Genomic DNA, 25,592 nt, shown 5'->3' with positions numbered 1-25,592 from the left:
ATTTTAAATATAACAATACATTGTGCAGAGATGTTGTTCATTTGATAGAATTGAAAAACTATAATTTTAACATAAAATGTCAAACAAAAAAACTAAGTGCTTAGAAATTGAGATGTTATTAATTGCTGGTTCAGAATTGGCTTTAAAGGTTATGATAATATATTATTTTGTAAATGTGTTATAGGAAATGAGAATACGATAAAGTGATTGTAGTAAAGTACCATTTAAGTCAATGTAAAATAATACAGTGAGTGATTAAAAGTCAATGTTTGGAATTTAGGGACTTGCTTTTATTCCTGTTGAATGGACTTCCGTCCCTCCGGCCAGTCAGTGGCTCTGGGCTGAAGGTGCGTTTGCTGTCTTTACGTTGTGGCTGCTGTCTTCTGGTCCCAACTCTCCCGTTTTGTGCCTTCTGTCCCATCATGATGTGGTGAGAGACCACGGCAGGAAGGAAGAGGGGGGAAGCCGCTTGACTCCGCTCCGGAGAGTCTGTCCTCATCCACGTTTCCCCCCGGTTAATTTGCAGTAACTCCCGGGCGAGTTGCTGCCTCCGCTTGGCTCTTCTCGGGGAACATGGCTGTGTTGAAGATACAAGACCAGGTAACGTTATCTGAACAGCTAACATTCAAGTTAAGTCGTAGCTCTTGATCAAAACTGATCAACGTTAGTTTGATGGAGTGTGTATGTGTAACGTTAGTCAACCTTATGTCACATTGATTGTTCATTTCAGCTCAACTTTATTAGCATTTGTTTATTCACAGTGACCCAAACTAGTCTGGTGAATGAAACGTCAAGAATAAATGTCTGTTGGTGAGCTAATGTTGCTATCGTCCGTACAGTTAACTGGCATGTTAAGTTAGCTAACGTTAGCTAGCGGTCACCAGTTAACTGAAAACCAGTTAACCTTCTTAACGTCATGTCACCCGTTGCCTTGCAGTAACTTAGCTCGAATAATGGCTCACTTTCATGTCACCGTACTGTTAACGTGGCCGTGTGTGTCGGTGTTTATGACTGTTGCTGCTTGTTGTCGTTTCTGGTGTTGATGGACTGGTGAACACAGCTGGGTAGCTACGAGGTTAAAAGGGTGGCTAACTCTCTTGCTCCGGCTAATGCTAGTTAGCAACTTGAACTGCAATTAAAAGTATTGGGCCACTCCGACATTAGGTTCGTTCAGTCGGTGAAACGTATTATCGTAAATTAGATAGCATATTTCCGATTTAACAGACTGCGGGCCGTTTTTCTACCCAGGGTGTTTGCTTTGTCAGCTGTCTATTTCAGCTCCCTGCACATTTTCTCCGGGGCAGCTGTGGGCAGTCACCTGTTGCTCCAGATAAGAGAGGCTGTCAGACCAAAATAGCAGGTGGTTCTGGTTCAAAAGTCTCCAGCTGTGTGCATGAATTAGACACTTTCCACAAGCTTAAATCATTTGTTATGACCAATGTTGGGACTTGACGGCAGTGATGCTCAAGGCATTTTAGTGGAGGTATGCACCGGTACCAAAAAGGTGCATTTTATCTTATTGTTATCATTTTGGCAGGGGGTAGTACCTGAAAGTCATACTTGAGTAAAGTAAAAATATCTTACCAGAAAATGACTTTAGAAGAAGTTAAAGTCCCCTTTTAGAATATTACTTGAGTAAATGTCTTTACGAATCTGATATTGATTGTATTTAATTGTCAAAAGTGATTTAGGATATTAAATGTCGTAAGTTATTGAAAGAAAAAGTACAAGTAAATTCTGGTAATAAAAAAGCAAACTTATTCATAACATACACCACTGTAAAAAATAGTACACGTGAAGAAAAAGGTTGTTTTTTTTGTTCTCTCCCATTCCCTTATTCATCAGTCATTCCCTGCCTTCCTTTGTTCCTCCAGCCCGTCCCAATTTTGTAGTAAGTAACTAAGAGTAAAAGTAAAACTCAAAAGAAATTTAAAAACTCAAGTAAAGCCCAAAATACTCCCAAAAATAATTGAGTACTGTAACAAGGTATTATTGTTTGGTTACTTAACACGACTGTATGTTAGTCAGAAGTAGTTAGTGTGTATGTGCTTGATGGGTAGATTGGAGTAATTTATGAGAACAGTTACTTAGGCAACATATCAGTCAATAGAAAATTAGCATTTTTATCATTATTAAATTATTGACATTATCAATTAAAAATCCCTTTAAAAAAAGCTATTTAAACATGATGTTTTGCTTTCTGTTCTTCTTTTTATGTCATTGTAAAATTAGTGCAATTGTTTTATGACTTTTAGTTGGTCAAAACTTGCAATGTAAAGCTACTTTGGACTTTGGTAACTTGTGATATGCATTTGTCATTTGTTGCATTTAACACAAATTGTTAATATTATAGACTAAATGATTCATTGATAAATTTGATAACAAATAATCAGATAAATTGAATTTGGTTGAATGAAAACAACCATTAGTCGCACTCATTGAAGTATGGCAAACAAGTGCTTCAATCTTTTTTTTATTAATCACATTTGACCTATAACAGTACATCGTACAGAGAGATATGTTTGACAAAATTGAAAGATGACAACTTTAACATAATTTATGAAACAATGTCAGCTAGAAAAGAAAAGAACATAAACTCCATTCTTAGAGACAGAAATGTTATTAAGTGCTGGTTCAGAATTGGCTTCAAAGGTTATGATAATATAACGTTTGGTAAATGTGTAGTTTACCAAAAAAAAAAAAAACGAATGTCAAAGTCAAAGTGGTTCATTGATGATGCAGCTCTGTGGCTTGTCCCCGCCTGACCAGTCTTCCGGACAGGCACGCAAAAACGGAAGAGTGTGTGTGATTAGATCCCCCTCTCTATTCTCCATTGTTCTCTGTAGTGCTTGCTGACAGAGAACTGGACAAATGGACTAAAATAGTCCCACTCAGAGGGACATGAGTGTCACTTGTGGCAAAGTCTGTCCTCTAGAGGGCATCCTGGAGCTTTGTAGCATGCAGAGTGTCCTCACGAGGCTATGGTCCTGCCTGAAGAGAGAGATGCTAGAGGTATTTCAGAGAAAAAACTAAATGAAAACACACGCTCAAGCATACAAGAGAGTGTATTGATGTTTTGTTTGATTTAGCTTGCTTGGGGCTTTTCAGATGTGTCCACAATGCATACATCAGCAATACGCTGTTTATGGCTGTTGGCCAAAGTCCCTCTCGACATCATGTAACATCTCGTGCACAAGTGAAATATGTACAGTTTACATTCAGAATAATTGCTTTAAGCTCCTAACTGTTCACTGTCCGACTTTTCCATTAAATAAATTGTTCAGAATTTTTACTTTTTTTTGTAATTCTCTTTTTTTAAAAACCTATTTTCAGGTAATTTTCTTGTTTTCTTGTACATTTGACCAATTTCTTGCAATTTTTTGGATAATTTTTTCTTTCGTTGCTCATTGCCTTCTGCCCATGTTTTTGAAGCCAGTTTGCCTAGGTTTTAAAGGGTTAAGATCAACACTGCCAAACCAACATTGGTCATCAGACATCACAAAAATGTATTTAAAATATTAATCAAAGATAACAACAAATCCCATACAATATCCAAATAAACTGACTATAGTACATTGTTTGGATATGACAAAAGCCAAAGGAAAAGTATCACCTTTATCAAAAGAGTCAACATGAGCTTTTCCACAGTCTGAAAGGAATATTACTGTCGATTGCTTATCAGTGTGCATTTTGGTGCCTTGTTTTACTTCTATATCAGAACCGTGTAATGTTAATGACTCTTCCTCTGTTTGCCAGTCTGTTAGAGTATTTAATTGACGGCGTGTTGTGCTGTGTGTACCATACATGTAATGTCAGAACAACAAATCTGAGGTACAAATCACCCTGTCTTGATTTTAAATGCTTTAAAATCTCTAGATGTGAGTATCATCATTGCCGCTGTCTGTGTGAGAATGTGTTCCAAAACACACACACACACATACACACACACACACACAGAGAGACTCACACTTGCTGGCCTTTGTGTTTCTGAGCTGGGATTATATTACACACAGTGCATCCTGTTGCAGGGTTAGAGCAGAGGTCAGTGCAAGCTGCGTACTTTTACTTACACATGCGCGTTCTCTCACATGAAGTAAAGCTTAGCGGTTGAAGTGAAATTTTATTTGTGGGTATGTGTGTTTCTATTGTGACTGCATCTTCTTGTTGTTGTGGTGAGATCTGGTTCACCTTCTCTAGTGTCCCATTGCTGTGGGTGGAAGCACCAGCTCAGCATTAATGGAGCAGACATTTGAGCTCTGTCTGCCTCATGAAAGCACATCACAAAGTGGATTTTTCAGTTTGTGTTGTCATGCTGCTTGTGTTAGGCATGCTCTGCTTGTTTTAATCAATCTGTACTGTGTGTAAAGGTATGTCTGCCTATTCCACATGTTTGCTTTGTTGGACCACGTGCCTGAGTCCTGTTTACAACTTGAAATGCACGTAAATACACACACAGTTCACACAAAGTCTCATTTCCTTTTGGCAAATGGCAACAAATGTGCTCTATAAACATCTTTGGGCTATGTTTCTGAGAGTTCCCAGTGCTAGCAAGTAAAATAGACAAAACATTGGTTGTTTGTTTATATACTTTGCTTCCCAAACATCATTGTTTGTTTGTGCCTTTGAGGCAAATCTTTAATGTCAACTCTGTGGCTGTAGGAGCAGAAGGATTGTTAGGCTGTGTTTTATATTAAGTTTATAAATGGTAAGCCCATTAGATTCAAAATTTTGGCCTGCAGAAAGACTCTCCATCCAACTGAATCGCTTTCTCTCATTCGCTCTCCCTCCCTCGCTCTGTCCGTCCCTCCCTCTGAGTTAATGGGGTTGTGTGGCTTGGCAAGATTGCTCTTTTTCGGATCTGTGTTGAATATGAAGGAGACTGAGACCCACACACAGAAATGCACGTACAGACTGGTCTTGTTAGCTACCCTCACATTCTCTGGCAAAGCCAGTTTGTTCCAGTTTCATAATGAGGAGATGGGGACTTTTGAAGCTATGCCACCAATACACCAAATAGGACACTAGGATACACACACACGTACACACACGCACTGATCTGGTATCCATTTTCTTTTATTATCTCACATTTAGAAAGAACAGCCACTTCTGTTTTGGCGCCAACTTTATGAAGACCACAAAAAATCATATTTAGCATATTCTAAAAACAACAGTGCTGTTTTGCACATGGTTTCCTTTTTGCTGTAGGTTATAGCTTTTTAGATTGCTTCAACTTTGGCCATTTAATGGAATATGAGGAGATTGAGTACTTCACACAATTACTTTAATGTGCAATATCAAAGATCAGAGATTTGTTGAATGGATTAGCACTAAATCCATAAAACAAGATCAGAAAGTAATAATACAGTACTAAGCATTCAGATATTCATTTTATTTATATACTTTATTAATCCCTGGTGGGGAAATTCAATTTTTTCACTCTGTTATACACACAGACCTGCTACCAGCTACCAGTTTACGCTTCATACTTGGTCCAGATGGGGTCTCAAACCAGCAACTCTCCAGTTCCCAAGCCAAATTCCTATGGACTGAGCTATTGCTGCACTATATCCAGTCACTTTAAAACTCTTAACAAACAACATGGCATAGGTTGCAGGGCAGAATATTATATTGATTGACAAAATCTTTTAATTTTAATATTGTAACTGTTGTCTTTTCCTGGTTTTAAAGGCTGCATTACAGTAAAGTGATGCATTTTTCTGAGTATCATTCATTCATTCATTCCTTGTCTGTCACAGCTTGTCCTCGTAAGGGTCGCGGGGGGCTGGAACCTATCCCAGCTGTCATTGCGCGGTCAGCAGGGTACACCCAGGACAGGTCAACAGACTATCGCAGGGCAATTTTCTGAACTTACCAGACTGTTACAGCTTCACCTTTACCCACATAGTTATTATATATAGGGCTGTACCAAACTCAGAATTATGCCAGTTGCATTGGATTTGGCGGTATAATATAAATATTCAACCATTTGTTTTGTTTTTTTCATGCAAAGTTTTGAAGTCTGAACAGGATCTGCATAATATTCAGTGTTGCAGTCACGTAATATAGTAAACAAGCAAACGGCACTAACGACACAACAGTGCAAACAACATAATGAGCAAATGTGCATCAACAATTTTTGCAGACCCTAGATATCATATAAAAACCTGAGACTATTTCCTGCTAACTTGCTGTGAGCTGTAAATTCACTGCTTCTTATGGTATCAAATGGTGTGGCCTCTCTGTACCTCCGTGCCGCTGCCTGCATGTCTGCAACTGCAAAGAGTAGCGTGAAAGTCAAGAGCAAAATGCAGCAAAATCTGGGGACCGAAACATTCCCAGAAGTACACTGCACAGAAAAAAAGATTACTAATGATTATTTAATATAAATCTCACTTTGTTTTATTATTTTGTAAAAGCATCAAAAGTCCAACAGTTAAATTTACAATATCCTCGTAATATTTATCTGGTCAAAAATATTGTGATGTTTGATTTTTTTCCATATCGCTCAGTCCTACTATGTTGCTGAATGTAGCAGGGCTTAAGTAAAGAATCAATTGTGCTACATCATCATTCTCTACTGTAGCATCAGCACTCTACTTACACTTTCCTTATTACACTTAAATGAACTCACAGGGGGGTTGTGGATTGGCACTGTCTAGCAATTGACCTACTAACAAAACATTATGTATTTTGCTTCCTGGTGAACTTTCTGTAGCTAGTTTGCACCCGTTGCTGTCCCTCGTCCCCTCTTTGTCCTTTGCTCCATTCATCTCCAGGCTTCTTTGTGTTTTGTAGTGCTCCAGGTATCAGCCTACAATGATTCTCTCTATCTCTTTCTCTCTCTCTCCTCTTCTGTTCCTACTCCCCTCCCTTTTCCATTCACTTTCTCTCTCTCCCCTCCCCCTCCTCTCCCTCTCCCTCCCTCTCTCTCTCTCTCTCTCTGTCTCCTCTTTTCAAAGAGCTGGCTTCAGCAGTCTGCCTGAAACGAGCGACGCATGCCCACACATACATGGGCTGCTGCGGGCCCGTCTGCGCTAATCACAGGGTCTCTGTGCGTGTGTTTGCATCTGACATGTGTTTGTGTGTGTGTTCCTGGCTGCAGCACAGCAGTGAGGATATGTAGCTTCCTGTGCGCTGCTAGGCAGCCCAAGCTCATTCTGCCGCATGCTGCTTACTGCCACCATTACGCAGAGGAATTCCCTGCTGTCTCCGCTACTGCTGCTCACAGAGTGTGAGTATTGGCTAGAGAGAGGAGGAGACATGCAGCAAAGCGGCAGTGACAGATAGAGGACAAGGCTGGATTTCACGTTGGATTATACATGAAGATGTGCAGCGTTTGTTTACAAGGAAATCACTCTGTTTATGGGATTTATTGCTGACCGTTGTGCTGCTGAATTGCGCCCGTATGTAAGAGGGAACACTGTGTATTTATGAGTGTGTGTGAGAGAGAGAGTGTGTATGAGTGATTGTGTTAGCTTGTATGTGAGTGTTTGTTCCTGATGCGGTCAGAGCGGGCTAGTCGTGTGTGTATCGTGGTGCTGGAGGAGGTGGAGGAGGATGAGCCCTCCTCTTCGCTCCCACCTCCCCGGCCCAAATCATCCCCAGACCGCAGATCCCATCATGCCTCTCGAAGGGCTGCTGCTCAGGAGGACAAGGTGAGACGAGTATGTCTGTTTTGTTCTTCATTGGTTGGATTAGAGTTTGCTGATTTAGCTGCCATGTTTAAGGGTAATATGTAGTTGTTTTGTGTGGATGATAGCATTCACCTGGGTTTTAAACAGACCAGTGCACTTGACATACATAGCCTTTAGTTTAAACCTGTGCCGATATGTGTAGTAATACATCCCTTTGCATGAGACTACAATGCACTGCCAACACTTGTCATCCTGTGCTAAATATAGCATCAAACACAATCACCAATATAGCTTGCCATGTGAGATGACTGCTGGTTTGTATAGATTATCAGCAAAGCCTGAGCCTTTTGTACTCTCCAGTGATGGCTGTATGAAGGGCAAGCCTGCTATTGAATTATGGTAGTAAGTCTTTTCATCCTACAAGAGATGCTCTTTGAAGTTAACATGAAGAACGGGTAAAGCCAGGGAGGCTGTGCCGGCTCTAATGACAGTGTTCGTGCTGTTAGTCTGTGTCTACCTTCTCCAGTCTCTGACATAGTTGCAGTGGTCACCGGCGTAATAGGCATGAGACAGATGCTGACATGCCTGACAGTTCCACTTATTTTTAGTTGGGATGAAATAAGAGAGGGATCGGGAAAACTGAGATAGGCTGAGAGTGAGGAGCATATCCATATGGTACGTTCAGTATAACTTGGCAGCCCTTGCTGGGGACAAAGGTGTATGTTTGACAAAATGTGATCAGAACAACAGTACTTTCACAGACTTTAGGTACTTGAGGAATTGTATTGGAGACAATGGCAGTTGGCTTAGGCAGTATGTAATATTTCATATTTCCATACCTTTCTGAAATTCCACTGAGGTATAAAGTATAACACTGCATAAGTTTGCAGCGCTTAAGACTGTGCAATGGTGAATGTGCTACTTACTTTTAGTTTTTCAATAACTACACAAAAAAGTTCAAGGTTCAAGGTTCTCTGTTGTTATCCAGGATAAAATTTTAAACAATAAATTGACCATAAATAGGCTATAAAAACATCACAAGGGTACAGTATTCTACACCCAGTATCTAGAATTGAATTGTGAACTTAAAATACTTTTACTTCCCTTAACCTTTAATTTGAATGGACTCTTGTGCTCTTGCGTTGCTTACCATAACCTCTTGAATGTTAATGATGACTGCTGAGCAACACCTCACAAATCCCACTCAGTGTCAGGCACCATGCTCTCATGCTTGTGCCAGCTGTTTACCTTCATGCAAACGGACATACATCGATGATACTGCAGTGAAAATTGTAATAAAGAGGGGTTCTGGGTGTTCTCATATATCTGTCATTCATTTGCAGCTTCCTCCTTCTGGGAAAATTTGTCATATCTTCTAAGCACATGCTTACCTTCTTATCTGATGGCCTCGCACCACGTTTCAAGAGCGTACAACCTTAACTCCTCACAGACTCAAACATTTACGTAATGGTGCGCATGTGTGTGTGTGTTAATGTGATGCAGCTGCTATTGTCATAAATTGACGATACACAGCCATTTGTGACCTATGGCTCTCTCCCAGCTCAGGATTATAGTGTCTGTGTGTGAGACTCTCCCATTTGTAACCCGCATAACTCTCAATGATAACACAGTTGTCAGCATAGAAATTACTGCTTTGCAAATTGAGTATGCTGAAGTGTACATCAACATATCTTTGTCCTTTCCTTGTCTCTGTAGCCGTCTCTGTTAAGAGCCATCTTCAACGTGGACCCAGATGAAGTTCGCTCCCTCATATTCAAGAAAGAGGATGTTAACATTCAGGTAAGTCATACTATTCTTGCTTTTCCCCCTTATTTTCTCCATATATATATATATATATAAGATTGTATTATATGTGTGTTTATGTGTATGTTTTTATCTGATTGCACCTGTGTGTATTTGTCTTCCACACGTACACCACAACTTTAAAAATACCAAGAAGAGCAGCAGAAAGCAGGCAGGCTACAATTGATTGATTGACTGAGTCAGAGTGCCATCAGGCAGCTTTTTTATTGCTGTTGATCAAGGCACAACACATGACCTGCTCATAACACTACCCTCTCCTTGGGTTTAGTGATATAACCTTTACCTGATCTCTCTACTTTTTTTTTGTCTGTCTTGGGTCTTTCTAAATATATTTCCTCAGTTTACACCACATTCTGTTTTCACAGTCTTTGTTTCTCTCTCTTTCTGTGGCTTCATAGTGCTGGGGTCATCACACTGAGTCTTTTGGAGTCAGCAACACTGGCCCAGGCCTATTGCAGTCACATGACCTTTGTTTATAGCCCCACTCTGTTGATATTGGATTGCTCTCTCACAACTGCACTGAAAGAGAGAGGGAGGTGGGCAGCAGGAGGGTGTGTTGAAGTGATGGAGCAAAGTGAAAAATACAAGTGAACACATGATGGACATTTTGCTCCTTGTGGCTCTCGTGTCATGTTTCTTGTGGTCTGCAACAGTGTGAGGTCCATAGATTTTGGTCGGGGCAATTCATGTATGCCTTCGACCCATCGTGATGTATGTTTGTGTGAGTATGTGTCTTGAGGATTATTTTCGTGTGAAAAACAAAAATAATACACTAGCCTTGGATCCAGAAAAATCTGCAAGCTTATGCTTTATTTGCTGTGCTATATGTGTCTGCTCCCCCTCCTGTTCAAACAGTTTCCAAGCATACCTGGCCCTGAGCAGGCAAATCAGCTCTGTTTATGAATTATGAGGCAGATTCAATATGATGACTGACAATTTTTGGCTCATACACCCTGAGTGAGCATAAACTAGCCTGGTAAACAGGATTGCCATTGAGGCATTTTTAAAAACAACGAAGATGGCTGCAGCTGATGTGGAACTTTCTGTTCAAGTGCTATTTTCAAATTTTAACATCATTAATGAAATTTGGTAAACAAACTAATTACGCTGATGATGGACTGAAAATGTGCAAAAACATTTTTTGCCGACTCTAGATATCAAACAAAAGCCAGAGACTGCATTTTATTAACTTACAGTGCAATCTCTGCCTCCCTCCATGCCGCTGCCTGTGTGTCCACAGCTACTTGTACCACAGAGTAGTGTGAAAGTCAAGAGCACTTACTCCAACACAAAATCTGGGCACCAATATGTCCCCAGAAGTATAATGCACAGCACACTGACCAGCAAAAAATACAAAACAAATAAAACAAAGAAAACGACTGCTCGACTTTGGAAGTTACCTACCATTACTGTAGCTGGCATTCTCTGCAGGCCTCATCTTATTCTACTGTCCTGATCTTGTTCATTAAAATAATATCCAGTTTTCGTATGAATCAGCGGTCTGCCAGCAAGCAAACTGTAACTACCACATATGGTCCCACTGAAGAAAACAAAACAGAGATCTTCAAGACAGTAACGTTAAATTTGTGTTTTTCTTGTATTTTCTCAGGACAATGAAAAGAGGACGCCTCTGCATGCTGCAGCGTACCTGGGAGATGCTGAGATCATTGAACTGCTCATCCTCTCAGGTAAACACAGCAGCCCAGCTTTGCTACCTACAATCTATCAATATTTAATTTCTACCTAATATCCATCCCCTTCTAATAGCAATCTCCTTGAAAGCTTACTCATCCATCCAAACTGGCTGTTTGCATTCACCCTTGTATGTGTCCATCCAATCCTATTTTCATCTGTGAATCCACATTTTACACCTAGTGTTTTTGCATTTTTAGATATTCATTTTTTAACCCTTCGAAAACTGTATCAACATCACTTTTCTTGGGATGTGCTCAGACGCCTTTCACAAGTATATAAACCACTAAAGGTGAAAACACTAAGCAAACTCATTAGATTTCTTTAGAAAACATAGGGGGGAAATCAAGGAGCAAACCTCGTAAGAAACGTCCCACAAACTGTAAGAAATTAGTCGTTTTTTATTTTCCTTTATTTATGTTATTTTTGTCTTTCCTACTAATTTTCAGATGATTTTGTCAAGATGCTCATTACTTTCTTCACATGTTTTTGAAAGAAACTGAGCCAACTTGCTCAGGTTTCAAAGGGTTAATTATACACCAGAGAGTGGACAAGTCATGTATCCTCAAATTAAATCCTTTCAACTTACTTTTTGTTAGTCATGAAAAATCTATTATTCGAGACGGATAGTTTTATTTTTTGCCATTTTACCTGTCTTAGTATCTTAGAGTAATTACATATGTTTTCATTAAACACTAAATTGTTTTAAGTATACTGAAGTTGTATATTTGGATACCTTATTTTAAAATCTGATCTAGGTAAAACAAATTTATCGTCATTTTTTTCAACTTGTTTGAAGAAGAAGAAGATTTGAGTAGTAATTGTAGAAGTCTAGGTCATTCTTTCTTAAACTCTTGAAAGCCACAGCCTTTTCCTCATTTCATTCTTCCCTACACGTTGTTCCCTGCTCCCTCAGTAGTTTCCGTCCCCGTGTCTCTGCTCAGTGCTCTTTGGCTGTCACCGTCTCTTGGTGACTTTGTCATTTATCAATCATCTGATAGGGTCCACGTCAGCTTGACTTTCTGTGAAGTCAGCTGAGCACATGAGGAGGTGGGCAGACACTAACACAAGAGTAGCGTAGCGGCGTGTGTGCATGTGTGTGTATTTGTGTTCACTGTTTCCCAATAATGTGAAGAGCAGGCAACAGGTGCAGCTTCAGGGCTATTTTAACCCCCTAGCTGTGCCAAAGAGGATGATGGGTGTTTTATACCTTACAAACCCTGTTGGCTCACAACAGCCCCCTCCCATAAGTCACATGAAAAGCCTTAAAAACTTTGTCTTTAGAGGTCTAGTGTGTAGGATTTAAAGGGATATATTATCAGAAATTGAATATAATGCAATATGTTTGTTTTCTTAAGTGTATGATAACCTGAAAATAAGAATTGATATTTTTTCTTACCTCAGAATGAGCCGTAGTGAGCGAAACGATGAATTTGTGTTCCTTTGGATAGTGAAAGCATGATCTGCCCTACTCTGCTTTTGATTATCTTACCCTAACATTTTTAACCCTAACCAGTCAAACCAACAAAGGCAATGAGTACTAGCCAATCAGAAGGAGAATAGAGTGTTTGCAGCAGGTCCTCGTCCATGGAGTCCACCATGTTTTACAGTAGCCCAGAATGAAAAAAACACATTACAGCTCTAGATAGGCCCTCTGCATTTTTGGATCAGCTACCATAGTAGCAGCCCCTCTGTGACAAGCTGCTTTAGGAATTTTTTTTTTTTTTTTTTTACATGAAACTGATTTATTTAGTGTTTTGGAGAAGATAAGACCTTTACGAATAATTAGGTTCCAAATAAAAACCTCCTGACCATCTGCATCAGCAAAAAAAGCAAGCACACATAAGGTTAAAATGTGAGTACACATAAGCACGCACTGGGTTACCAGCCAGTCTACAACAAGCCAAACAGCATCGGAGAAACACAGATTTGTAACTTGAAACTGCTTTATTCAGTGTTTTTATCGGTTGAAATCACCTGGCCTGTTTGTTTTGGAGGGGAAGAGATCTCTGTAGATAATGCGACTTCTGATAAAATCCTCCTGAAAAATAAAGGGAAGGAACTTAGGGAATTCTAACCTGGAGTTCACGTTTGGCACATGGGAGACGTTCAGCTGGTTCCAACATGCAATCCTTACAACCAGATGCCACTAAGTCCTACACATTGCTCCTCTAAGCTTTTTACTCTTCGTATTCTTTCTCTCAATTTGCCATCTTGGCTTTTAATGTATCTTTCAGTGATCAGACATTTGTACAGGTTTTCACTATGTTTGCTTTAGCTGTGTCTGCCACTGTTGACTATGCGTGACATATCTCTCTCTCTCTCTCTCTCTCTCTCTCGCTGCCCTTCTCTCATCCAAGGAGCCAGAGTTAATGCCAAAGATAACAAGTGGTTGACTCCTCTTCACCGAGCTGTCGCCTCTTGTAGTGAGGTAACACATTACACAAACACACATGCTAATATGCATTGTGATGACTCTGTAATTACATGACTACGTTTGTCTCTATCACAAGCAATAAAATGCACTGAACGTCACAATTTCAACCTCCATTTGATAACAAAAAATCCACCCTACTAAGTTGGCTTTTAGGACTGACGATAGCACTGCAATAAGATTGCAGACTTCTCTTATTTCAGTTAGACCACTGTGGTTGTAGTAAAACCAAGTAAGGGCAGCAACACACACATTGGATATAAAATATTTTTTCTACCTTGTTGGCATATGATGTAGAAAATTATTGCTGCTAAGATAATGTTAACAGATTTGTACACTCCTGCCTTAAAGGGGCAGAATCCCCAAACCACTGTGCAGTCTGTTGGTATTTGATAAACCTTCAAAATCTCTACGTATTCTGCTAGGTCCTGGGCAACGTGCCCACACTAACACAGCCCCTTGCTGTGCTGCTTTTTTCCAGTACTACTGTCGGCATAAAAGCCCCCTAAGAATAGCAAAGACTTTTATAACCACCCACACATAGCCACCTGCACACATTGGCATGTACTTTGTAAGTACACTGAGGTATATTTCAAAATAGACCCTCTGTCTGCAGACTCTGACCCATGCTCACTCTCCACGCAGGATGCAGTGGCAGTGTTGCTGAAGCACAGTGCAGATGTTAACGCCCGTGACAAGAACTGGCAGACACCGCTCCATGTTGCAGCCAGCAACAAGGCAGTCCGCTGTGCCGAGGCTTTGGTCCCGCTGCTTAGCAACGTCAACGTGTCTGACCGGGCAGGACGCACTGCCCTGCACCACGCTGCCTTCAGTGGACATGTTGAGGTGGGTGTCTTTTAGATTCACACAGAGACACTCACATACATGTCAGCATCTATTTAACTTGCATTTGTGTGATAGATGGTGAAGTTGCTGCTGTCCAGAGGAGCCAACATTAATGCATTTGACAAAAAGGACAGGAGAGCCATCCACTGGGCAGCCTACATGGGTGAGATTGTTATCATGTGAAGTTTTTACATTTTTTAAAATTATTTTATTTTTCGAATTTTTAAACAGCATAACAGTGGAAAAAGACAAAAATGAGAACACACAACCAAAAAAATCCTATCCCAAATCAAAAACAGACATTGCATGATAGAAAAAAAATTAAATTAAAAGAAAGAGAGGAAACAGATATTACAGGAAATAAATAAATAACATAGCACATAGGGGTCAAACAGTCAGCCATTGCCTATCAGGGACTAGCCAGTAAGAACCTCTGTAAGAAGGAATGCAAGGGTTTCCACAGTCTCCAGAATTTGTCCAAGTAATGTTTGAGATCATAAGTCAGTTTGTAATGTGCACTTTCTTATGCAAACACACTTTTATATCAGGAGAGATAAAGTCTCTGTCTCTCCCTCAGTGTCATTTACATAAATGATACATGGGGAAATGAACATGTCTTGACTAAGCTGAATTTGAATCATGTCCTCACTTCCCTTTCCTCCCCTGTTTCAGGTCACCTGGAGGTGGTAAAATTATTGGTGGCAAGTGGAGCAGAAGTTGACTGTAAGGACAAAAAAGCCTACACTCCGCTCCACGCAGCCGCTTCCAGTGGCATGAGCAGCACAGTGCACTACCTGCTGAGCCTGGGGGTCCACGTCAGTACAGACACATACATATGCATGCACTAGCAATGTCCTTAAAGCTAGGGTGGGCAAAAATCTGAAAATGGCAGAAAAAAACAAAACAAAACAGCAGATTTAAAAAAAAAAAAAAAAATACATGCTCCTCCTGTAGCCCTCCTCCCTCGCCTGTCTTTCCCACCAATAACCCAGCCTTTCCCATACACAGATGTATTTTATCCTATTTAATGGTAGAGCTGCACACAGCTCATTTGCTCAGCCCTTTTTTGCCCCACTCTCTCTCTCTGTTTATCAGACCATAAATGAGACAACAATTAACTAGCTAGCCATCCCATGCCCTCTTCACCTTGCTTCTTGCAGCTGTGGACTGTTTCGCAAGGAAAGGAGCAGGCAGCAGCTTGGGAGACAGACCTTCGATTGGTTGCTGTAGTAGCTCGAATCAGCCAGCACAAACCCCCAGCACCAGGTGTCACAGCGGGCTGGTAGCCAGCAGCAGCCATGAGTCCAACCTGTGTTACAGCATGGGCAAATTTGCTGATCTGGCAGGTAGTCGGGGCTGTCCGGACCCCTGTAGCAGGGGACTGCATTGGCTGGATTTGAGGTGTTGGCTTAGCTGACTGGGGGTCTGTCTCTGTAGCTGCTGCCCACTCTCGTCATGGCGAGGAGGTCTGTAGCAGGGGGAGATGAGACGAAGGACACACTGTGATTTAAGGCTCTCGCTAATGCTAGCTACATAAATGTGAATTTGAAGCTGCAGCAGAAGCTGTTAGCAGAAGGCTAAACTATAAGCAACATTTTTTGTCCATCTCTGAAAGGCTTTGCCAATATTTCGTTTTATTATAATAATATTACTGATAGTAAGTTTTCAGTTTTGTGTATTATCAGAGTCTTTTAGACACTATTCTTTATAAGTTCATCTGCCTTTTTTTCGTTGCTTTGTATCAGGCTTTCACAGAACAGCCATCAGGAAATCCCTCTTTCTAAAAATGAGCTATGATTGGCCAAAGTCTCTGGAAACAGCCTAGATTCTCTAAAGTTTGAAAAGAAAGCCCAAAGGAGGCGCAGAAGTCCAGTTTTCTCCCAGTCCACTTGAATTACATTATGTTCAAAGTTTATTCTGGGATTGTTGCCCAGTGAAGCCAGTATTAAACTACGTACTCCAGCTTTAATGTTTATATAATTTGCCATGACCTTTTGACCAGGATAAATCTGTAAATATTCAAGCTTTTCAAATGCTATTGATATTATTCTTAAGTCGATGAAATACATTGATTTCTTCTCTCCTTGCACAGGTCAATGAAATAAACGGCTATGGCAACACTCCACTCCATTTGGCGTGTTACAATGGACAGGATGTGGTGGTCAGTGAGCTCATTGGAGCAGGGGCCAACGTCAATCAGGTGCGTTTGTGTGTCTGCCTCTGCAAGGTAGTATGTGCATGGTAATTATGTGTGTTTAATTGTGTTGTTTGCTATCCCGTGTCAGGTGAATGAGAGGGGTTTTTCTGCCCTCCACTTTGCCTCTTCGTCACGGCAGGGGGCGCTGTGCCAGGAGCTGCTGTTGGCCCACGGAGCTCACATCAACATGCGGGTGTGTCCATATGCATATACACTTTCATACAAACACAAAAGTTTAGCAGATTATGATCGACTTGAGTGTCTAATATCACCTTTACATATCATCAGAAAGCAAAGGAGCCTATGTCCACAGTTTTTGCTGATGCGTATGCTGCTCTGCACTTAGGAGAATGGCAGTGTTGTTAACACTTTGCTAGCAGTGATGGAAACTGATAATAGTTCCCCACAGCCTCAAGATGCAGGCCATATGGAAGATGACGGGGAAGGGGGTGGCTCCCTGAGGCTGCAAGCTGCTCAGGGAATATGTGTGTGGGTGTGCTTGCGTTCCGCAAGGGGGTCTAGGATAGCTTCTGTTTATGCTAAGCTTTCTAACACTACAGTGTTAGATTCACAGTCGAGTCAGCTTCCCACACTGGCATTTAAATGATATACTGTATGGAATTAATACTGATCATGACCTCTCTGTTTCTCTCTATCTTTCTCCACTTTTTCTCCCTCCATCTGTCCAGAGTAAGGATGGTAAGACTCCTCTCCACATGGCAGCTACGCATGGAAGGTTCTCCTGCTCTCAGGCCCTCATTCAAAATGGTGAGAGCCCCGACAGTGTGCTTCATGCCTGAGGGTTTTGATGGAAATGCAAAATATACCCTTTATTTATGTTTCTGCGTAGGAGCTGATATTGATTGTGAGGACAAGAGCAGAAACACTGCCCTTCACATCTCTGCCCGCCATGGCCATGAGCTCATCATCACAGCACTCATCAAACATGGAGCCAACACCGCCAAGTTAGTAACAATTGACATTTAACCATCTGTCTGTCATCCCGCTGCATACAATCTGTGCTTTAGAAATAAGAAGCACAAATTGAAAGGTAACAGTGTGATAACTGAAGATGGTTAAACTCAGGATAAACCATTCTTTCACCTTTTTTTTTCCAATCATCAAAATGCACCCATGCTCTCACAGCTTACCCTCCTGTAATGACTTGTCGTCTCTGCCTTAAATGTTTTCAGGAGAGGCATTCATGGGATGTTCCCTCTACACCTGGCAGCTCTCAGCGGCTTCTCAGATTGCTGCAGGAAGCTGCTGTCCTCAGGTACATTCATGCTGACACCATTCTTGTCACTGGAATCACCTAGTTGACGTCCTAATTGATGCGGATCGCATTTTTTCGCAGGGTTTGACATAGACACCGCTGATGACTTTGGAAGGACCTGTCTACATGCTGCTGCAGCTGGAGGGTCAGTCATCATTCCTGCTTGCTGCTTTGCTATTGTTTTATTTCTAAGCTTCTTTTATGCTTGTCTTTGTCCCTTATTTAACAGCACTCACCCTTTTTCTTTTCTTTTCTCCGTCTCATATGCACTGAAATATTATCCATGATTTCAATAGATTGGTATGCCAACAAAACATCACTGTTAAAGCTGTCTCTCCAATCAGGAACCTGGAGTGTCTGAACCTGCTGTTAAACATAGGAGCGGACTTTAACAGGAAAGACAACTTTGGAAGGTGAGCCATGCATGTAGTTTAATTCTAGAAATGCAAGGAATATAAATAAAATACGGTCTGAAGGCAAAAAATAGACTTTTGTCCAAATGTGGGAGAGTATGAACTCCTCACTGGCATAAATAATAACTGAAGTCAGCTCTCTGACCCTCACAGGACTCCACTACACTATGCATCAGCCAACTGTAACTACCAGTGTGTGTTTGCCTTGGTGGGCTCCGGGGCAAGCATCAATGAGCTGGATCAGAGAGGCTGTAGTCCTCTGCACTACGCTGCTGCAGCTGACACCGATGGAAAGTAAGTTCTACTGTGTGCCTACTTTATACTGTTTATAGTTATGATTATCAAAGAATCCTCTCTGTCAGTTGAAGCCATTGAAAAAAATCTCTCTTTGGTCTCTTTTAGGTGTGTGGAGTACTTGTTGAGGAACGATGCTGATCCAGGAGTGAGAGACAAACAGGGTTACAGTGCAGTGCACTATGCCTCAGCCTACGGACGCACACTCTGTCTGGAACTGGTTTGTACAGCTAGCTACCACATGGAGTGAAAATATGTTGCATGTCCTACAGACAGTCAGAAATCTGATCGCTTTCATGTGCTAAAAGGTTTTAGAGCTGCAGAGAAAACTACACCAAACAAGTATGCTTGTCATGGTATTATAAACAGTCTTCATTTGTTTCTTTCAGATGGCAAGTGAGACACCCCTTGATGTGGTAAGAAAAACATTTCAACAATCCACTGTAACACAATGAGCCCTTACTGTATTGATTGTTTCTTTGTATGTAGCTCCCTCTGTTGGCAGATAGGGATAATGGTGATTAGATCATCTTGCAGGCAGATTAAGCTACTGTAAATCCTCCCCTTTCTTATTGGTTGGACAATAATTGAGAGGTCAACATATATTTTACAACAAAAATTTGGAGCACATGGAACAGTGTGACCATGGTCTAATTCCTGTACAACTTTAAAGAGGAATTACAGTCATTTTCAAAATCCATCATTTTTTTCTGTTTTTTCTGTTCTCTATCCCAAATTCCAAAGCTAGACCTAAAATTCAAATTTCTGATGTCGTCATGTAACAAGTCAGTAGCTGCTCCAAAGATGATCAATGGTGAAAGATGTTCTAGATGACACTGAGAGCAGCCAGGGGAATGTTCTGAGTATTTGGGTACATTTTCTGTTTTAGGGCTGTTAACACTACACTAGAAAAAGCTCATTTGGGTACATATAAAAAAAGAAAACACACATTCTGTGGGACAGATGACATCACAAGTATGAGTCTCTCTTCTCTGGTTTTGAAAGAAAGTGACTTATGTTCAAAAATATCAATTGAACTTTTATTGGCCATGGAAATAACATGTTTTAATTGCGGTCTGAATTAAGGTGATGTTCCCCTTTAATGAGTCAGTATGTGCCATGTGAGAAACCTTGAATCTGAAATTAGTAATATGGGAACCATTTCTCCATTTTAGTTAATGGAGACATCAGGAACAGACATCCTAGGTGACTCAGAGAGCCAGGCCCCAGTCAGTCCACTCCACCTAGCGGTGAGTTCAAGGATTTGTCAGTGGGTCTGTATTTGGCATTTTGTTATTCTCAGTTACAGGACTTCACTGTGTCTGTCATATCTGTTACCATGAGACAGAAAAGCAATGTGTTATTGGTGTGTTTCCCATTGATAGGCTTACCATGGACACTGTGGGGCTTTAGAGGTTCTCTTATCTTCCCTGCTGGAAGTGGATGTTTGCAGCCCAGAGGGCCGGACTCCCCTCAGCCTGGCCTGCTCTAAAGGTCACCAGGAGTGTGTCTCCCTGCTGCTGCACCATGGCTCCTCACCCATGACCCGTGACTACACACAAAAAAAGACAGCCATACATGCTGCAGGTATACATACAGGAAGTTACACAAACAACCACAGAAATCTGTTTGTGATGTAAAACCTTCACATGACATGAATGAAGCTTTAAAATGGACTTTGTTGCATTATAAAAATACGTCATGCATGTGTGTGTGTATCGGTCTGCTGCAGCTATGAATGGCCACCCAGAGTGCCTGCGCCTGCTCTTGAGCAACAATGACCAACACATTAATGTGGACGTACAAGACACCAATGGACAGTGAGTGTGTATGTGTGTGCATAGTCAAAATGGCTTAGGTTGGAGGATTTCACTGAGATTATTATGTCTCTCTCTGAGGACATTACTTTAGTTTCATTAATAAATGATAAAAATCTAACTCTGTCATATTTCCACACTGTGTTCAGGACTCCTCTGATGTTGGCAGTGCTGAATGGACACACAGAGTGTGTGTACTCTCTACTCAGCCAAGGAGCCAGTGTAGAGAAGCAGGATCGCTGGGGGAGGACGGCGCTACACCGAGGGGTGAGACATTCACACACCAACTAACGTTACAACTTCATCAATAATTTTTAATCACATTTGTTATTATCATTATATACCACTTTCAATTTTTTTACACAGGCGGTGACAGGCCAGGAGGAAATTGTGGAGGCCCTCCTCCAGCGGGGGGCCAGTGTATGTGTCAGAGACATCCAGGGCCGCTCCCCTGTTCACATGGCATCCGCTTGTGGCCGCGTGGGTGTCCTGGGTGCCCTGCTGCAGGCCACCACCACCTCACACACTCAAACACACCTCACTGACAACCAGGGCTACACACCACTGCACTGGGCCTGCTACAACGGTACTGGGACACAGCATGACTCACTTGAGAGACATGTCTGTACTGTATGAAGCCACAGCAAAGTGGTAATCATGCGTGTTGCTCCCTTTGTACCTCTATCCTCTCTTTGTCCTCTTAGGATATGATGCTTGTGTGGAGGTGTTGTTAGACCAGGAGGTGTTCAAGAAGATTAAGGGCAACTCTTTCAGTCCACTGCACTGTGCTGTGTAAGACAACATGTCTAATAAATGTTCTTTTGTAGATAGACCTGGATCTGAGGGTATGTAACATTGTCTGTTGTGTATTTCAGTATGAGCGATAATGAGGGAGTGGCGGAGATGCTAATCGACTCCCTTGGCACAACTATCGTCAACACCACTGACTCCAAGGGAAGGTGAGAGATGCAAACAGACTCCATTTCCTATAAACTAGTAGAGTGCACATTTAGAATGTGCCAGTTTCTAGGCTTGTGTACTGCTGCTTTGAGCTTTCTCGAGAACCACTCATACAAAAAACTGCACACTTAACATTGCTATTAAGTTTTGTTGCTGTTCTTAATCAGTGTACCCTGAAATAATGTATGAAAGTCTCCCAAAGTACTTAAAATATATGCAACTTGGGTATACTGCTTATTTATTGTATGCTTCTGCTTGTACTACTAAATATACCTGAGTGGGGCATGTTACTGGTTACATTGTAGATTCAGACTTTAGTCACATAATATTAAAATATGATACATTGTTATCCAGTAAAACATTCAGCATTATAACGGAAAGCTCCAGTATTAACAGATGTTAAGAAAATGTAAGTATATTGTGTTGATTAAGTGAAGAGTGAAAGAGAAACATTAAGTAGAAATGTGAATACAGGACTTTTGCTGTATGGTTCAATAGTTTTGTCATTAATTGTTGATAGTTTTACTTCAGAAAAAAGGTTTCTCTACCACTGCCAACAGCCTACCAACATTACTAGATTATAGGTATTTGTGTGGGGCCCTCAAATCACTAAATTTGCCCTTGATAAAACACACTAAAGTCGTAGCTCAGGAACAATGATGAAATACACTAAGTGGATGTATTAATTTTCAAATTCGTGTATTACCACAGTGGCTCTAAAGCGGAGCATGGATTTAGTTAGTGGAGGTATTTTACCAGCAGTGATGTTGTTAGTGTTTTAAGTTGATATGGCAAACTTGGATACAGGTGAAGAGATGCTGGACTCAGTTAGCATCACAGCGATTGTAAAGTAGATGATGTATTTAATAAGCCAAGCTACTTTGCCAGCACTTAAATACAGATAGACATGCTCAGGTTTTTGCAAAGCACTTAAGCTGCGCCCCTGCTGCTGCTGCACTGATCCACAGAGCACTGTTTGCTTTTTTGTTCAAACTTTATTTGTCAGTCCACAACTTTGGGTCCCCAGCAATACAAATGCCAAATGTGAAGTAGATCAGATGGTTCTTGAGATATTCGAAGGACACAAACACACACACACACACACACACACACACACACACACATAGAATAAAGTGAAGTTGTTTAGAAACACAAGCACTTCTGGTATATTGTCAATTGTGTTTGTGTCGATGCAGGACCCCCCTTCATGCTGCAGCTTTTTCGGATCACGTTGAGTGTGTTTCCCTTCTGTTGAGCCACGGAGCTCAAGCAAACATAGTCGCCACACACACACGCAGGACACCACTGATGATGGCAGCTCTAAATGGACAGACCAATACTGTGGGTCAGTAAACCCGCTGACACAATGATGCACTCAATGGCCTTTGATTTCTAAACCTTTTACATGTAACCATCTCCATTCATGTGTTGGTGCAGAGATGTTGGTGAGCAGTGCTAAAGCGGACTTAACAGTACAGGACACAAACAGGAACACAGCATTACATCTGGCTTGCAGCAAGGTAACAACCATTTACAGGGGCATGAAATACGTTCTTAAAACCCATTTTTATAGACTTGCTTTTATGTGATGTCTCTTAATTTCTTTCTTAATCCTTTTAATTTATTGTGGAGTCAAAGTGTTTTTTTTTTCTTATTGCACATTACATCTATGGTTGCACTTATTTTCGATTTTTTTTCTACTGCTGATCACTTTTTTTGCTCTCCATTCATCTCAGGGTCATGAGACGAGTGCCTTGTTGATTTTGGAGAAGATCAGCGACAAGAACCTCATCAACTGCACCAATACAGCTCTCCAGACGTACGTAGTGTTCCCAGGCTGCTGGCAGATGCTCAACTGTGCAGTGGAGTGAAAAAAATAAGTTCAGACTGAACTTATTTTAATATTTCCGTCCACCTTCTTCTAGGCCCCTGCACGTAGCAGCGAGGAAGGGATTGACGGTGGTGGTCCAGGAGCTGCTGGGGAAAGGAGCCAGTGTCTTAGCAGTGGATGAGAATGGTCAGTTTCCTACTGTGGAGCACTCATCACTTTTCACATGTACTTATAGGCCATGCACAATGTATTAACATGTATCTTGGGTAAGCTTAAAGTACTGGTGTGAGTGCAACATGGTTATGGGATCTTACCCCTTTAAAGCCAGAGTGTACAAATCTGTAAACATTATCTCAGCAGTGATAATTCTCTCCATCATATGTGAACAAGGTAGCAACAAGGTTTTCTATCTGGTATGTGTGTTGCTGTACTAACCTGTTTTCTGCCACCACAGTGGTCTCACCAAAATGAAAGAAGTCTGCAGTTTTAGGACAGTGCTATTATTAAACAGGTGATTCTCAAAGGTATGAACTTAAAAATTCCCCTGCCCTGGATAAGGATCAAACTCACAACCTCAGGACGTCCAACCAGTCCAGTGGCACCTTATCACCATGGTCAATCCCACTACACCACCAAGCACTCTTTGCACTGGGAGCCTTTCTTCAGGCGCATTTAATCTTTTCATTTGATTATTGAATGTTTTGTTATGTTCCCCATATCTTTTGACTTTTTCCTCTAGACATCAGTCACAGTAATCTTGGTTGCCCACCTTGAAACTGTGCTGATTCTATAGGTTGTATGTGCATACATGAATGTAAAGTGTAACTGTGTAACTGGAGGCGGTAATTGTAGTTTGCATATAGAGCGGGAGAAACTCCCTGAGAAGTGAGATCTGTTCACAAGTGGTCACTTGTGCACATGGAGCACATCCTAATGCTAAGTGCAAACTGACAGACTTTAAGCAGACCACTTGTGATCGGCTTATCAAGGATGCAAGTTAATATCATTTATATTCATTCTATTTTTTTACGCTCATTCTTCTCCATCCTTAGGTTACACCCCAGCTCTGGCCTGCGCTCCCAACCGTGATGTGGCTGACTGTCTGGCACTCATCCTCAACTCCATGATGCCCACTTCCCCTATGGTCACCATAGCAGCTTTGCCCACACATTCTCTTACCCAGACAGTCATCAACCACCACCCCACCAACAACCACATCTCCAAAGGCGTGGCCTTTGACAGTCCTCCTCCTCTGAGGCCAGACCACGCCTCCTATTGCAGACCGGAGCGCCTGCTTTCCTGTGCTACTGCAGATGATGAACTGAATGACTCGGATTCAGAGACATACTGAGCACATGCCTGCTATTGGAAAGAGTCCTACAATACTGGCAGGCTAGCCAGCCACTCAGGAGCCTTAATAGATCACTGACAAGGAACTAAAAGAGAGAAAGACAGAGAAAATAGATCCAGAGTGCAGATCATTTTTAGATAAGCTTCTTTCAATCTAAAAATAACCCTTGTGGTAAACCACTTTTGTTTCCTTAAGGTGCTGAGTGGAAAATAATGTAGTAAAATATAGAATAAGGTGAACACACACTACATTTCTCTAAGACAGCGGCACTGTATGGTCAGTAACATGGCCATTTTCTTTTTAAAGCAATGCTGTTTTTCTTTTTAAAAAAAAGCTCCTACTCTTTGCTGATACTTTATGGAGTCGTTTTAAGTCTTTTCACCGTTTCTCTTTCAACTATTACGATATGATCATCTACTGGAAATAAGCTCAGAGGACTGTTTTTATTTGGCACGATATTCTAAAGAAAGAAACAGAGGGACAATCTAATGGGACCAGGAGATTGATGACTGTTTTCCCTACTGTAATTTTTATTTTTTTTTCAGAGCTCTTCAAGCTTTTATGGCAGACACTGTTGACTGTCATTCACACACATTGGTAATGCTGCATCATTGTTATTGAATCACTTTCTTGGTCAGGAGGTCATTATTGAATCCTATGAATTTATTCCAAGTGGAGACTGAATCAATGGGAATTGATTAGGACAGCAGGTGGATGTAAGACCCTTTTACTGTATGATTGGTCCAACTGATGACCCAAATGAGTGGCTTAAGGAACATTTGACTTGCAATGCTGTAACTACTCAATGTCCGTGTACTGTACTGGAGACAGGGGAAAGTGGCTGACACTGTGTATGTGCGTGCTTGTGTGTGTGTGTATGTGTGTGTGTGGGTGGGAGAGATGAAATTTAATAAATATTGCCTTTTTAGGAACAAGCAACTTTCAGTCAGGGGATGAACGCTTCTGGTGCGATGTTTGTAAAGATAAAGTGATGAACGAATAAAGAGAATTGTTTTTGGTTTA

The 25,592-nt window shown here is 41.2% G+C and overlaps 1 protein-coding gene across 2 annotated transcripts; it reads left to right on the top strand.

Annotated features, from left to right (window-relative positions):
• The first annotated feature begins 458 nt into the window (after positions 1–458).
• Positions 459–25,592, top strand: ankrd28a (ankyrin repeat domain 28a). Of its 2 annotated transcripts, none has more exons than XM_042506096.2 (29): positions 459–600; positions 9,351–9,434; positions 11,068–11,146; positions 13,511–13,581; positions 14,230–14,430; positions 14,506–14,593; positions 15,103–15,245; positions 16,523–16,630; positions 16,716–16,820; positions 17,317–17,395; positions 17,478–17,592; positions 17,821–17,903; positions 17,985–18,048; positions 18,248–18,316; positions 18,470–18,610; positions 18,719–18,830; positions 19,000–19,026; positions 19,786–19,860; positions 19,996–20,197; positions 20,343–20,430; positions 20,577–20,694; positions 20,794–21,013; positions 21,132–21,219; positions 21,303–21,386; positions 22,584–22,732; positions 22,825–22,907; positions 23,124–23,206; positions 23,313–23,404; positions 24,271–25,592. In XM_042506096.2, the coding sequence occupies exons 1-29, from the start codon at positions 574–576 to the stop codon at positions 24,567–24,569; spliced, it is 3,177 nt and encodes a 1,058-aa protein (XP_042362030.1). In that variant the 5' UTR covers positions 459–573; the 3' UTR covers positions 24,570–25,592. The 2 variants fall into 2 exon arrangements, with proteins under 2 accessions (XP_042362030.1, XP_042362029.1); XM_042506095.2 differs by lacking the exon at positions 459–600 and adding an exon at positions 7,479–7,655.

The sequence above is a fragment of the Plectropomus leopardus genome, chromosome 17 (assembly GCF_026936395.1).
Source record: "Plectropomus leopardus strain MGB_pleo_1.0 chromosome 17, ASM2693639v1, whole genome shotgun sequence".
NCBI lineage: Eukaryota > Metazoa > Chordata > Actinopteri > Perciformes > Serranidae > Plectropomus > Plectropomus leopardus.
This window is presented reverse-complemented; position numbering and strand designations above follow the sequence as displayed.